Source organism: Alosa pseudoharengus, unplaced genomic scaffold (genome assembly GCF_046254945.1).
Source record: "Alosa pseudoharengus isolate Yale_2024_CS ecotype anadromous, Long Island Sound unplaced genomic scaffold, YU_APseudo_1.1 YU_APseudo_1.1_scf_8, whole genome shotgun sequence".
NCBI lineage: Eukaryota > Metazoa > Chordata > Actinopteri > Clupeiformes > Clupeidae > Alosa > Alosa pseudoharengus.
In genome coordinates, this window is record NW_027468870.1 from 9,916,795 (window position 1) to 9,931,402 (window position 14,608).

At 41.1% G+C, this 14,608-nt stretch overlaps 1 protein-coding gene across 1 annotated transcript; it reads right to left on the reverse strand.

Moving 5' to 3' along the window:
- Positions 1-1,631: 1,631 nt before the first annotated feature.
- Positions 1,632-7,780, reverse strand: kcnk4b (potassium channel, subfamily K, member 4b). Its single transcript, XM_076274505.1, has 8 exons — positions 7,652-7,780; positions 7,113-7,380; positions 5,776-5,890; positions 5,525-5,685; positions 5,176-5,362; positions 4,616-4,758; positions 3,747-4,537; positions 1,632-3,500 (listed from the first exon to the last, which is right to left on the reverse strand). Exons 2-7 carry the CDS (start codon positions 7,299-7,301, stop codon positions 3,908-3,910), a joined length of 1,425 nt encoding a protein of 474 aa, XP_076130620.1. The 5' UTR covers positions 7,302-7,380; positions 7,652-7,780; the 3' UTR covers positions 1,632-3,500; positions 3,747-3,907.
- Positions 7,781-14,608: the final 6,828 nt, after the last annotated feature.

A 14,608-nucleotide genomic window follows, 5' to 3' on the forward strand; every position in this document is an offset into this window, starting at 1 on the left:
AATTCTTATATAGAAATGTTAACGTTGTGTAATCATGTGGTAGGCTACCCGCATACACTGTTGACGGGTCAGCTGGGAAAAAACGTTTGCTTAAGTGAATTGTAGACTATCAAGATTAGCCTATTGCTATGCGTCAAGTGCTGGCCTAATACATTACTCTGATCACGCACGAATAAAATGGGAGAATATCTTGGTGTAGGAGTAGCCTACAAGGTTTCCTGCTGTCATGAAAGATTAATACATGGAAGGAAGATTGCAAGACTGAGTGTTCTCTCTGTCATTGAGAATCTACCAACGACCTTGAATTGAAGGTCATATGCAGAAGCCGCAGAAGTCTGCATTTAAATTGTGCTGCATAGCGCCGCTCTGCATCAATTTGAGGTACAACATGAATTAAACGAACGCGTTTAGATGTCGCGTTTCCCCCCTTCAAAATACTCACATGGTGAGGTCGTCAAGACTGTCATGTTTGATGTGATCTTTCAATGATGTTGGGTGGACGCCATACCATAGAAGGAGTCATGCCCAAATGGCAAATGGACCAGAATACCACCTCAGGTCATGACCTCAGGACAGGTGGACACCTACACAAATGCTATACCCAAAATATCAACAAGAAAACTTATGCAAATGAACACCAACACACACACACACACACTCACACATACAGAAACAGACACACTGCTCAAAAGCCTTTTCAGATGCATTCCATTATTTTTTAGCACTATGAGTTGTTAGACCATTTGGTGATATCCTCTTTGATTTTCAATTATGTTACAACAAAACAGGGACAACTATAGGAACAGTGGCATTTAAGAAGCAAGAAAAAAGGCGCACACTTTGCCAAACATAATTTGAGTATTATACCTTAGTAAATACTGAAAACCACATATTGCCTAATGATATGACCATTTGTGTGTGTGTTTCAGACCACATTCCATTTTGATGTAGACAGTTAAATGTACAGGCTAATTTTATACTGTTGATGACAATGGCAAGAGTGAAATCATTCAAGACAGAGCAGAGAGAGAGGAAAGTAATTCAATGTAGACATAGATGTTTTAAAAGGTGTTTTACCCCCCTCTAGTGGTGGTTTGTCTGATTGGCTGATTACTGCATGGTGTGCCAGATCGTCCAAATGACGTCTGTATGTGTCCTCGAGCACAAGGTCATTCAGATACATGCTGGCTAAGACATTCAGAGAAGCTCATGCAGTTACGCTTTATAAAAGCTCTGCATCTAGGTGAAAAGTAAGTTCACCTTCTGACATTTCTCCTTTGTCTTCATCTGAATTGCAATGATGTATTTTAGTCATGACATCATTATGTGATTCTGTAGCCTACCTTTTGACCATCCATATATTTAAAAAGAAAAATGTACAAATACACACAACATCGCATGTCATTGCTAAAAAAGAATCTAAAGAAGAAACAATGAAAAACAGTGAAAGTTTTTCTTAGACACTCAAATGAGCATAAGTGTGTGTGCACACTTCAATTCAGTTAATCTTCACTGCTTCGGCACCCGCTCTTAATGTCACTATTAACTTAAATAATATATGCAACAATAAAGACATAATGGTCATAGCAGGTTTACAATTGTCCTAAATTGATCTCAACATACTAATTCACTTAACGCTATTAAATCCATTTTATTGTCCCTGGCATACATTTTGGCAAATATGAGGGATTGCTTCCTGAAGGCACGTGTAAGCTAATTATACTCCATATTCCATACAGCTCATTGCTCTAAAAAGAGTTATCTGTGCAATTCAATGTCCTTTCAGAGTATATGGAGTCAGGTTACAAGTTAATGGTTCACTGACAGACAGAGATCACTCATCATTTGAAATATATGGTCATACATGATCTTTTACAATATAGAATATGCTATACATGAGGTGTTCATCAATACAATCTTTGTGGTGCATTATAAGTGGAGTCTCAAAGGGATGGGTCTTCATACATATACCCTTGAAGATTAATTATAAAAAAAATGGAATAACAACAGCAACTCACTGCAATGTAATAGCAACGTAATAGATAATAGATTGCAAAAATAGTTGCTTCTCAAAGGAATTATAAAACAGTTTTTTTCTCAGAACAGTTATGATGTCTTTGGTTCTAGGTTCTTTTATTGAATTTATTTGCATTTGCTGACCCTGAAATGCAGATAGTTACACAAAGAAGAATGCCCCAACCAAACAATCAACATGCATAATACATAACAAAATTTATATACAGGCACACATCAGTTTGGCTTTGGTGCAAAAAAAAAAATCAGTTTGTAATGACATTCTTTTAAAAGATCAATCTAAGATCCAAACACACAAGAGTGAGACACACAAGACTTCCAAGTGGCTATCTAGTTGTGCAGCAGTGGTGTCTCTGTGTTTATGTTTACATATATGTTCAGGCATTGGGCAGGCTTTTATCCACAGCAACTTACAAAACGTATTGTAAATGTAATACTGTATCTTAACAACAACAATAAGTATAAATTATATAAAAAAAAACATTGCACTTTAAAACTATTGTTAACATCCAAATGTCTTCTATTTTAGATAATATATAAATGAAATATCCCCTCCCCTAGTTAGTGCTACATGTCTCGTGTGAGCTCTGGGCAAAGCACTTCTCCTAGAGGGTGCTGGGAGAACTGTTCAGACTGGGTGCTTTAGAGAGGAGTTTCCATCTCTATAATTGAAAATACATGCAATATGTGACTAAGGCATTTTCCAAATGCTATCAACATTATATTAAATTATTTCAAAAACTGGAACCATGATTGTTTGAGGTGCAATGTCACACAATTTGCTAATCTTGTTTAAAAAAAAAACTTCCTGTACCTACAATTGACCTTGACATATTAGGAAATGTTGCTAGTCATGTGGATAATAATTTTTAGCATCTATATTAACTGTGGCCTGTAAAAAATGAGCATTAGCATTGTAAAGGCACTGGACATTGCAGCTCAAAAAATGTGCTTTGGCAATTTAATCAGTATGAACAAACCAACTTCTCATATAGAATAAGCTATCAGCGTGTAATGGATGCATTGCAAACAGCAGAGCACAGGTAATGAAACCATGCTAGCTAGCTAACTTTTAAATTGTGCTGAACATGCAGCTCAGTGCAGCCATACGGTGAAATCAGATGAAAAAAAGTACATTTTGCTCACATCTGCAACAATTTTAAAATGTTATTTTTACTCTGTAAGAGCAGATGCTGAACACAATATATATCCTGCATAGTGTTGCTCTATTTGTCAATGGCCTCAAACCAAAAATGTTAGAGAGGAGTTGGGTCAGCTTGCAGCAGCCATCTTGGCTCTGCAGCACTGCAACCTGAGTTGATCGAGGCACTATTCCTAACTGGATCGGAGTGACAGGATTTCAGGCATAAAATCCACAACATTTTCCCATTTTTTATGTGCACATACAGAAAACAGGACTGCTCATGAAATCCTGCCCTTCAGTCCAGTCAGAGATGGACAGCATTCTGTGGGGCAAGAAGAACCAGGGGTGTGATTATATTCTGAGGAGAAGTTCCCATTAGACTTTCCCTTTCGCCCCCATCGCTATCATATGTCATAGTATCACAGCTCTAATATATATTATGAACTCATGCATAACCAAGCACACTTTCAGGAGTTGAATCACTGAACTGCGAGAGGTAAAACAAAGTATCTGCTGTCAGTCACTGATTTTCTTTTTCAAGATTATCTGTTAGATTAAAGAAACTTACTGATTTTGAGTGGAAAGGGACATCCTCTCGCATCATGTTACTCAATACTGAATTGATGATTTCCTCATTAATATTTTCCTTACGGGCAGTGGAAAAGAGGCACTCGATTCTTATGGCAAACATCAGTAAAGAAACAGAGTCTTTGAGAACAGTATGTGTGGTTAAGGCTTTGGAGGAGCAGGAGGGGGGTCAGTTGGGGGGCCTACATCCCCGTTAGGATCTTTCTTGTCTGGCTTGGTGGGACTTGTCTTAGGGCTCTTATGTGTAGGCCGCCTGGCTCGCCTCTTCTTTGGCTTCCGTGGCACAGGGATGGCGTTGGGCAGGGTGGTGTCGACCAGAGAGTCCAAATGAACCTTCCCGCTCACCGCGTCAGAGGACTCATCGATGAACGCCAGATTTTCCCAATCCAGATTTGGGCAGATCACTGGCGGTTGGTTCTCCTTCTCTACATCTCCGTTGGGCACGCGCTCTGTCTCCGTTGCTGCCGAGCCACTCTCCGTCCCAGACTCAGACTCATCGGAGGAATAGGAGGAAAAGGAAGAGCCCGACTCGCTGTGAGGCTGCTGCCCATTCTCTCGCGGTTTCCCATCCTCCCCTGTTCCGGCAGTACCAGACCCGCTGTGACCGTGGCTGCGATGGCCGCGCCGTCGTCTGCGCCTGGAACGCTTGAACGGGTCGTCCATGTTCGGCATGCGGAAGTCCATGTTCATGTTTGGCATGTTGGGCATGTTGGGCATGTTCGGCATGTTCGGCATGTCCAAGGCTGCAGCTCTTGCTCTGAGCTCCTCCATCTAGAAAGAGACCAGTGCAAGACAGGATAAACGATAGAGAGAAGTGAAAAGAACAGAAGAGAAGAGAAGAATGCTCACCTCAGCTCTAGTCTTCTTGAAAAACACCCGCAACCAATTCGCAATCATGGCAAGGATGGAAGCGAAGTAGGCCAAGCCAACGAGGATCCAAAACCACACTAGAGGCTTGTACCAGTGGTCACTCCCCTCAAACCCTGAATCACCTGGAAAAATAAATAGCACAGAAGTGTAAAAAAGGAACTTGCCAAACTGCTATTAGAGGTGGTTATTCTAGACATGTTGTAAGTCGGCCTCTAGGGGGAGATAGATCTGCACAGATGTACTTATAAATAATTCAGAAAGCATAACAATCCCAGGATAAATAATTCAGACAGCAAATGAAATGACGACTGATGATCTGGGCACAGTCTTACTGTAGGGCATACAACTTGATTATTGAAAAAAAAGAAAAGATTGGTGTGGTGTGGTGTTAAAGATAGTTCAGATGTAGAGTAGGTGTATGTTTTGCTTGGAGGTCAGATAATGTGGCTGTATGATCAATATGTAACACTTTGCTGTTGGTCATTAACCTTTGGGCAGAGGTTCTTGTTATTTGTTATGAAATAACTGAAACATTTTACCTGCAACATAGTCTCCAAAGCCCACAGTTGTGAGTGTGATGACCACATAATAAGCTGAATCAAGTAGCGTCCACTTTTCCACTTCCTGAAACACCAGGATGGGTACAGCAACAAAGAGGGCCAACCCAAGCAGGATGGACAGCACTGCTGTGATGATGCGGACTATAGTTGGGCTCACCTTCCATTTCTTCAAGTGGCATCATTTGGAAACAAAAATTGATACATTTTAATTATTTGTATTAATATTTCCAAATGATAAGATGGCTGGTAATATAATTTTGTTGGTTTTCTCAAATAATTTCAGTTTTACTGACGTAAAGACATAATGAGAGAATGTGTAATACTTTACCAAGAAAAGCATCTCTACTTTGGCAACAGCATTTCTCAGTGCAGTCCCAAGGTGATCACCAACTCCAGCCAGGAGAATACCAAACATGGGAATCCCCACCAGAGCATAGAAAATACAGAAGAGTTTTCCTCCATCTGTTTTTGGGGAGATGTTCCCATACCCTAGAGACGGATAACACTTACTGTTATTAACATAATTGCAGACAAAAAAAGGTGCAGAGGTATGGTAGCCAGCGAGGGACACACACACACCAATGGTTGTGATGATGGTGCCAGAGAAGAAGAGGGCGCTGGCTATATCCCAGCTGCTGGTAAAGGTGCCGTTGACAGTCGGATCTGCACCACCCCCAAGGGCATCTGCCACCTCCTGCAAACAGAGAGTGGGAGGATAAGAGAAAAACAAGTATATATATATTTTTTTTTTTTAAATATTGAAATAAAGAATAGATTAAGTGTGAAACATAAAATCATACTTCAAAGCTGAAGTGAATGGGGATTTTTGCAAAAAAATTGAATGCTTTTAGACCTAATACAATAATGATATACTATATTTGACAGTTAATAGTTGAGACGGGATCAGGTTCCTTATGTGTTTTTTGGTACATCTGATGACATTTGGTAATGTGATCATATTTGTTTGCTTATTTGTCTTGCTGTCAGTTACACAATCTTTAAGTCCAGAAGCATTTTCATTTTTTGTCAACAATGACTTGTTGACTGCACATACTGCAACTAGTCATTATTATTTTTGTAAATATTTTATTATTGCTGGGTTTGGTTAAAGACCACTTCATTTTTAGGTTAAAGAATTTCCAATCCACTCACTGAAGAAAGGAAGAAAACCAAAAGAATGTTGACTAAAATGCTATAGCAGACTCTTTTTTTCTTAGCACTTTTAAGTTTACTGTAGAATCTTTAAGAGGACTTTTCTTGGGGTCTGTGTGAGTGCTCCTCGATAGGTAAAATCATGGACATACTTTTGTTTCTTATACTCAAGAAAAGAGAAGCCAGTCTGCAGGGACAGTGTAATCTGCTGCCATCACATGCTCCCTAGAGCTCCCACAAGAAGAGGGGGTTAGTACATCAATCAGTTTGCGCAAGAATCATATTCATTAATGGTGCAGTCCTCAATACTGGTGAGATGTAGTTCATATTTATTCATCAATACATTTTTCTGACACTTTTATAAAAAAACAACCTAAGAGACCAACTGCAGGGACAATCCCACTGGAGCAACTCGGGGTTAAATGCCTTGCACAACAGTGGCAGCTGGGAATCCAACCCACAGTGGAAGTTTTGGCCTCCGCCCGAATAAGCATGGCTCAATCTGAACCATTTTTTTTTAAGTTTGGACTGTGAACACTGGATTTTTTTTTTTGCACACACACTGGACAGACAGCTAGCAGAACACAAGGAGAATTTCACTAAACTCTATGAAAAGTGTAATGTATAATAATCAAGGAAGTTTAAGACACCTTTTAGTTTAAGTCATTGTTGGCTCAACAAAGCCACAGAGGACTGAGAGATGACTAAAAACGGACAGCCCGCAGTCACTGCGACATGGCTGTAGGATGTCTCTGTCTTCTTACCTCAATGAGTGCTTGCAGGACCTCCGGGGAGATGCATGAGTAGTTGTTGAGGTATGCCTCCCGCGTTCTCTGGAGCTTGGCGTAGTTGTCCTCCTCGAAGGGCACCTCAAGAGCGCGGAACACCAGGGCCCCCAGCACCAGGTAGAGCAGCACCCCAGTGAAGATGGTCAGGAGGGTTGAGCAGCGCATGCTGTTGCCTCCACTCAGCCCTAGGCCCCCCTGTTTCCTGCCTCCCCCACTGCCGGTGCTGCTCCGTTCGGCGCCCCAGCTGCAAGACCAAAGACAGCCATTAGGGGGCACCCCTACCAACCCATGTAGCCATATCAATGTGTAACCCCACTACCACCACACAGCACAGTAGCAGTAGGCAAAAAGGGCTTTTAATCAAAGTCAGAATCAAATGTTTGTTTTGGTTCCTGTTTGTTCCACTGGGATCACGTTTTCCGGGCTTGAAATTACACTTTGCTATCCAAAGATTCCGCCCATGCTCGGCATTACACAGCGTCTAAAGTCATTCCATTCCAGTGATAGTTCCATACCTTTCCTGGTCTCTCTCTTCCTCCTCCTTCCTTCTCTTCCAGTTTTTCTTGTTGCGGTGACTAAGAATGGAGTCTCGCGATCCGTAACTACGAGGGAGTCCTCCCTCCTCACAGTCTGAGAGTTGTGTCACTGAGGATAAAGACACTTTTTGTCTTTCCTGTCTTAAAACTACATACACAGTGACTTGTGATTTTATAGTTACACAAACATTTCATAACCATTGTGGGATGACATCAATGAGTAAAGAAATTGTGTATCATCACCATTTCTAACCCCAGGGCGAATTTCAATTTGTGAAATTGTTCTCACAACCAGAGCCTCACGCGATTACACTTTAGTAGCTGTGACACTAATATTGTTTGCAGATTGTAATGACCCATGCGTACAGGTAATTAGTGAACGCTCAGCAGTTTGTTATCACCGCAGGGAGACACTCCTTTGTACGTTCATGTGCCATAGCAGGAAGGGAATACACCTGTCATTGTATCCATATGGTGCATACAGAGGGAGCATAAAAGAGGGGGAAATGAGTGGAAGGTAATATATACTGCTCAAAAAAAATTGAGGGAACACTTAGGTTTTCCACAATTGTTAAAACACATTTTTTGAAACCTTCCACCCTTTTCACCATTCTCAAACTACATTCACAGAATATCTGACAGTTCTTGCAAAATAAAACACTCGCCTCAAAAGTTTTACTTGTGCTCAGCAGTATTTTAGCAGTATAGCAAATGAAGGAAAAGTATTGTTGGTTTGGAGTAATTTTACTTGACCAATAGAAAAATCTACACCATGTTCTTTAGTGATTCCCTTAGGGGAGTTGACAGTGAGAAACAAAAAGAAAATAAAGTGCGTCGACAGTTGTTTGAAGTAATCTAAAGTCATTTCTCAATATGTTGGCCTCAGTCAAGTGTGACAGTTCTATATCTACCGATACCAGTGCCTTTCCCAGGGGCCACTGCAATAACGTGCCTTGGTTATGAAGCTATGGCATGTGACTGCCAATGTAACTCTAGAGGGTGCATGCCATCCCTGAGTTGGAACTCATCTTAGATGTCAATATAAGCCCCATCACAGAGTGCTCCGCATTTGATTTAAAACATGTGTGTCTCTGTGTGTGTCTATTTGGTTACTGTTGGTTACTATTACTGTAAGTTGTTTGTGTGCACATGTTTCAAAGCATGTTGCGAGTTTGTGTAGGCCTATTTTAACATTTATGCCCATAGCATTTCTGTAATGGCTATTTAAAGTGAATTGTTTCAAATTATCTCTATCTACTGATGAGTTTTCAGATGAAAAACGTTAAAACTATGTTAACTTTATGTCCAGGTTCCCGCATAGACAACTCATAGATAGATAGATAGATAGATAGATAGATACATTATTGATCCCCAGGGGGAATTCAAGAATCAACTGTCAACCACAGTTTTAAATTAAAACAATGTCCCTTGTCGTGTTACTTTAAACACAGTAGAAATTGAGATAAAAAAAAGTTACATAAACCTTCTGACGGCCAAAAACAGAGCTAATCTATCAAGACACAGTGTAGTCATTCTATATGTACCTAAACATTTCTACTTGAAATCAAAATGCGCTGACTGCATTCAAAGACAAAGAAAGTAAGCCTACAGTATTGTCTGGAAATGTTCCCTGAAGCTCCATGACTAATTTCACAAAGAATGTAGTAGTCCGGTGGCGTCTCCCTACCTCAGAATCAGTGGAGTAAATGGTCCAGAAAATCCAGTTGGTAACTGCAGAGATCCTCACAGACCGCCACCACTAACAGTCGGGGAGTATGGATGAGTGAGCAAGAGAGTGTTTGTGTGAGAGTGTGTGTGTGTGTGTGTGTGTGCGTGTGTGCGCGCGTGCATGCCACAGACGATGGGTGTGAGTGTGTCAGAGGAAAGCTTCGCTATTGAGGAGTGTTGGGAATAAGAAGATACTGAATCAAACTGACCCCATGTGGATAATGTGTGTGTCTGTGAAAGTGTATGTGTATCCAAACCTGTGAGTGAGAGTGCCTGTGATTGTGTGTGTACAAACGTGTGTGGTGGTGCCTGTGTGTGTGTGTGTGTGTATGCATGTGGCTGAGTGTGTGTGTGTATGAACAGAGCATATGGGATGAAGAAGGAGGGAGACTGTTAAACCGAAAGACAAGGGGAGGCTGGGGAAAGAGGGAGGGGCCGTTGCAGATATTTGGAGCAGGCAGGAGTCCGCTTGTTGCTCTCCCACAGCGCTTGCCTCCCCTCTCCTCCATCTCCTGCCTCGGCGATGTCCACTTCTCTCCCTGCAGCGGCTCAGCTTTGGGTACACACATGTAATATTCAAAAGGCTAAAAATAGGGGCTCTAAACAGTCTCAGCTGAGCCCCTTAAACTTGTGTCTTGTCTGAATGAACATCCCTGTCTGGGAGCGAGCGTTCTTCTAGTAACTGCCTTCCAAGGAAATAACTTTGCTTAACATTTCATTATATCGTCTGTGTAAGGTATTTGCATGAGATGTGTATAGCTTTTCTGCTGTTTATTGAGTGTGCCTTCACCACCGAGCTAATGATATTTTAGTGATCTTGTTGTATGAAGACATGTGGAGTATTCTTGCAACTCAAACCTACTACCACACCCTTTCTGAGCTGGCTCAGTGCATAAATATTTATCCTGAGCCCCTTGCCATGTTTCACCACACTATCGTTCCCTCCCTGCCTTTCATTTTTTATCCTCCCCCTCTCCCTCTCTCTCTCTCTCTCTCCCTCTCCCTTCTGTCTCTTGCTGTGTCTTTAGCTCCCTTGCTCCCTCTGTAACTGTGTTGCACCCTGTAAAAGGCTCTCAGTGACTGGTGGCAGGCATTGCTTCTGACAGGTTTATGCGGGCGGTGCTGACGAGAACCGCTGCCGACGCTGCGCTGGCTAGGCAGTGAGTGGTCAGCTCAGCTCAGCGGCGCTCGGAGAGCAGTGCCAACAGGGTTGTGCTGAGACTGCTGCTGCTGCTACTGCTGCATGACTGAGGAGTGGGAGAGGAAAGGTGTGTGTGTGTATGTGTGTGTGTGGGTGGGTGTGGGTGTATGTGGGTGTGTGTGTGTGTGTGTGTGTGGGTGGGTGTGGGTGTATGTGGGTGTGTGTGTGTGTGGGGGGTGGGTGGGGGGTGGTGGTTGAGCTCAGATACCGTTACACTGATCTCAGGGGAATCCAATGATCACCCTGACTCACCCTCTTAAATGAAATCGTTACCTGGTTAATGTGCTCTTGCTCTCTCTCTCTTCTGTTCCCTCTCTCTCCCTTTCTCTCTTCTCTTTCACTCACTCTGTCTCTGTCTCTTTCCTCTCACTTCCATGTACGCCTATCTCTTTTATTGGTTCTCTCTAAAGCATGACCGATATGGGATTTTAAAGACCAATACCAATTTCGATAGCTGAGGATTTCAAAAACCGATAAACTATCAAATTTATGGTAAAATCATCAAGATTAGCTTTTCACACACTTACAGTACTTAGGACTTATGTTTGCATTTTGTTGCCCTGCCACTCTGGCACATTCCGTCAAAGTCAAAGTTCAACCATGTTCAACTTTGACTACGGCGCACTGTAAATCATAGCTATTTGTGTTGAGCCCAGCAGCAAGCACAATACAAATCTTTGGGCCATTCACTCAACTTGGCAGCAAGTGCAGCACATGCTAGTTCCTATCTGTAAGCCCCTTATGTGTGACTGTAGAGAATGCGTACTTTTTTATCATCACTTCTTATAAGCTTAATTTGCTGTGGAGCACTTGTATTATCGCTAGTTATAAGCATTGTTTGCTGGCCCCTCTCCCCCTTGGGGCCCTGGTAATCAGTCCCACTTTTACCCCCAGTTCAACGCCCCTGTGTGTTCCTCTTCAGGTTTGATGTCAACAAATAATAATAGCTGATCTGCTGACTTGCATCTCTCAAATTTGTGTCTGTAACCTGTTGGTTTTTAATGACGAATGAGTAACAGGCTGTGCAACTATTGGCAAACTTTTACATAGCCTCCTTCTAGCCATCAGCTTGTCAACACTGCTCACCAGAAATGAACATTGCATGACGCTCCTCTGCGATCCAAGACAGGTTCTATATTTTTTCAATATTTATTTTAACTAATAAAATAGCAAACATCCTGACTTACATCCTCATATGCACATCTCATTTCCAAATAATAGCCTACAGACATGACACAAGTTACTCTCCTTAAAGTGAAAGGCACCTAATTAGACTTACACACCATTAATACAATGTAATCATGACATTAGGTGTTAAAAAAGTTTATAAATATTAAATATTTAAATTAATCTAAATATTTTAGGCTACTTGTAGTTATGAACTCCAGAATACATATAGGCCTATATATAATATTTTACACCAAGGCTATTATGTGTTAGTATATTTATATATATATACTAACACTAACACTATATACACACACACACACACACACAGCACTGGAAAAAAAAGAGACCGCTGCACATTTTTCTGATGTCATCTTACGGTTGCTGAGTGACACTTACATTTATAATGAGTACAGTATACTATATAGTATATAAGATTGTAGTGTTACAATGTAATAGAGGCAATCACAAAGAAAATATATAGGCTTCCTGCATGACCCATTCCGAATGTGTTGTCTCTGATATAATAAATACAACACATTGGGCATGGCAAGAAATTTGGCAATACTACTTTCACACAAGTGATGGCACCCCTGTTTATGTCAGATTTGGACAGATCTAGAAATACAGTGCTATATATTGTAAATACAATGTCTGGAAGTAGTGTATCTGTGTTTGTGCATGTGTGTATATGTGACTCATTTGTAGGATACTGTAGTGTTGATGATACCCAGCTTGTTCTGACATTAACAGGTTATCGGATTCTTGTAGGTTACCGCTCTGTAGTTCTTCTGTGGTAGTATGGTTTTTCATAGTATGCTCCTTGATCACATTAAAGATGACAGGTTTCACATATCTCCAAGTAATTGTGCTGATTTGACACTGACTACCATAGACTATAATGGAAAATTGGTTTCTTTTTATACAGTATATGAGAGAGTTGGGTCTTACCTCCAGGTCTTATGAAATCTAAAAATAAACCAGGGGCCGGTTCCCCAAAACGTTCTTATCGCTTAGTAGTTCTTAACCTATTCCTTAACCTCTCTCTTAACGTTATGGCACGATTCCCGACACGTTCGTACGCTAAGTATATCTTCTGTAAGTCACACTTTCGTAAGGTTGGTCTGGACCATTCGTAAGCTCTCTCTTAGCGTTGTTTGAGCTCCCAAGGCGCTAGTCGCCGCCACTGTGCAGCAGTCTTTAGAAATCATCGCAGCAGTACAAGTCAAAATATGGTACAGTATGTTGATGATGTTGTGGCTCAACGATGATTTTATGTTATGGACATTTTAAGACTAATAATAAAATATGTTCGCAATGGATGCAGGACTATTTATGAAGTTTACTTTATTTGGTATCAGAACTAATATGGTGGTAAGCCTAGGCTATTTCATAATGTCATTAAAGCGTTCAAATTGGCAATCACTTTTGATAATTAAAAGCTGGCAAAGAATTTGCCTCTAAATGGCTAAGATCTATAAATGGGTAAGCATGGTGGTGTCCAGTAAGCGACCAACTAGGCCTATGGCAGCGATCCAACGTGTCCTTGTATTGAATCAAAAACGGCGCCGGCCGCGGAGCCGTGTAGTCCATGTCGCTCCATAGCTCTTTTTTGTTGCTGTTGCACAAGTTATTCCGAAAGCTGGAAAACAGTGTCACCTTGTGCAAGCTCACCTCGTCCAGCAAAATGTCAAGTTCCTCTGACGAGAAGCTTGGTGCCCTTTTTTTACGTTGCTTCCCCACCATATAGGCTATCTAACTCTCTCTCTGTTCATTGTAGATATTTGCTTTTTATTGAAAACATTAACCAATGGCAATCAATACCGCATTAAACAGAAGTAACTGCAGCTGCTTGCCAATCAATTCTAATTGTAAGGTACCTTACCATTAATATAAAAGTGTATCACATAATTTTTAGAAGTCCTTAAACCCACAAGTGGCACAACGGTGGGTGGATGATTAGCGAGGGATACCCGGTTAGTCTACCCGTCACAACATATCGTGTGAACATATTACTGCCAATTTGATAATTTAGTTAATGGTTTATATTTTACTGATAACTTAAACTATGTTCAAATAAATGTTACTGGAATAATTTGAGGAATGTTTTATTTGCATAGAACGTGTTGTCTTTCTTAACGCCGTCATGCACCTTCGCGTGAAGTAGAAAATCGATTCCTGAGCAATCGATGCCAACTAATTCAGCACCTTCACTTGGGACAGCGCCTTTGTAACGTCGAACGTAAGAGGTTAAGAAGCTCCCTAAGGGACACTTCGGGGAACACACTTAGGAACATAAACAACTTTGGAAAGATATATCTTTTGAGTCTTCTTAGCGGGCTAAGAGTGAGCGTTATCGGGGAACCGGCCCCAGATCAATATTTCATTAAAATAGGCAATAGGTTTCTTGTAAATGTATTACTTTTACTTTTACTAGTAATTAGAATGGTATTTCAGTGCACTTAACTTCTAACTTTTGGGAGTTGATCAAAACAGTTCTCTTTTGGATATATAATAACAATGAGATATTCTGTAGCCTACTGATTATCAGTTTGTCGCATGTTTAGACCTTGTATGCGTGTTGCACAACACATGTTGCACTTGGCAATCACGGTGGGGATTGATATGGTAGTGGACCTTGATAATCATAGAAGAAGTGAAGGAGCAGTACCCCCCAATTATGGTGGGGTAATTCACACTCAGCTGTGGAGCAGTTCTCAAAAAGGTGGACCAATGCCCACAAAGGAGGACACTCTACCCAGGTCCAGACAGGGTTTGAAATTTGTACAAATGGTCACCCTAGACAAAAAAATGGCATTAGGTAATGGTCAGAAAATGAA

What these genes read in the sequence shown, in the direction of transcription:
- kcnk4b (XM_076274505.1), bottom strand. Translation starts at nt 7,301, where the DNA reads ATGCGCTGCTCAACCCTCCTGACCATCTTCACTGGGGTGCTGCTCTAC. An exon ending in TCCTGCAAGCACTCATTGAG is followed by an intron (nt 5,891 to 7,112) that starts GTAAGAAGACAG and finishes CTCTGTTTGCAG; the next exon opens with GAGGTGGCAGATGCCCTTGG. An exon ending in CACCATCATCACAACCATTG is followed by an intron (nt 5,686 to 5,775) that starts GTGTGTGTGTGT and finishes ATCCGTCTCTAG; the next exon opens with GGTATGGGAACATCTCCCCA.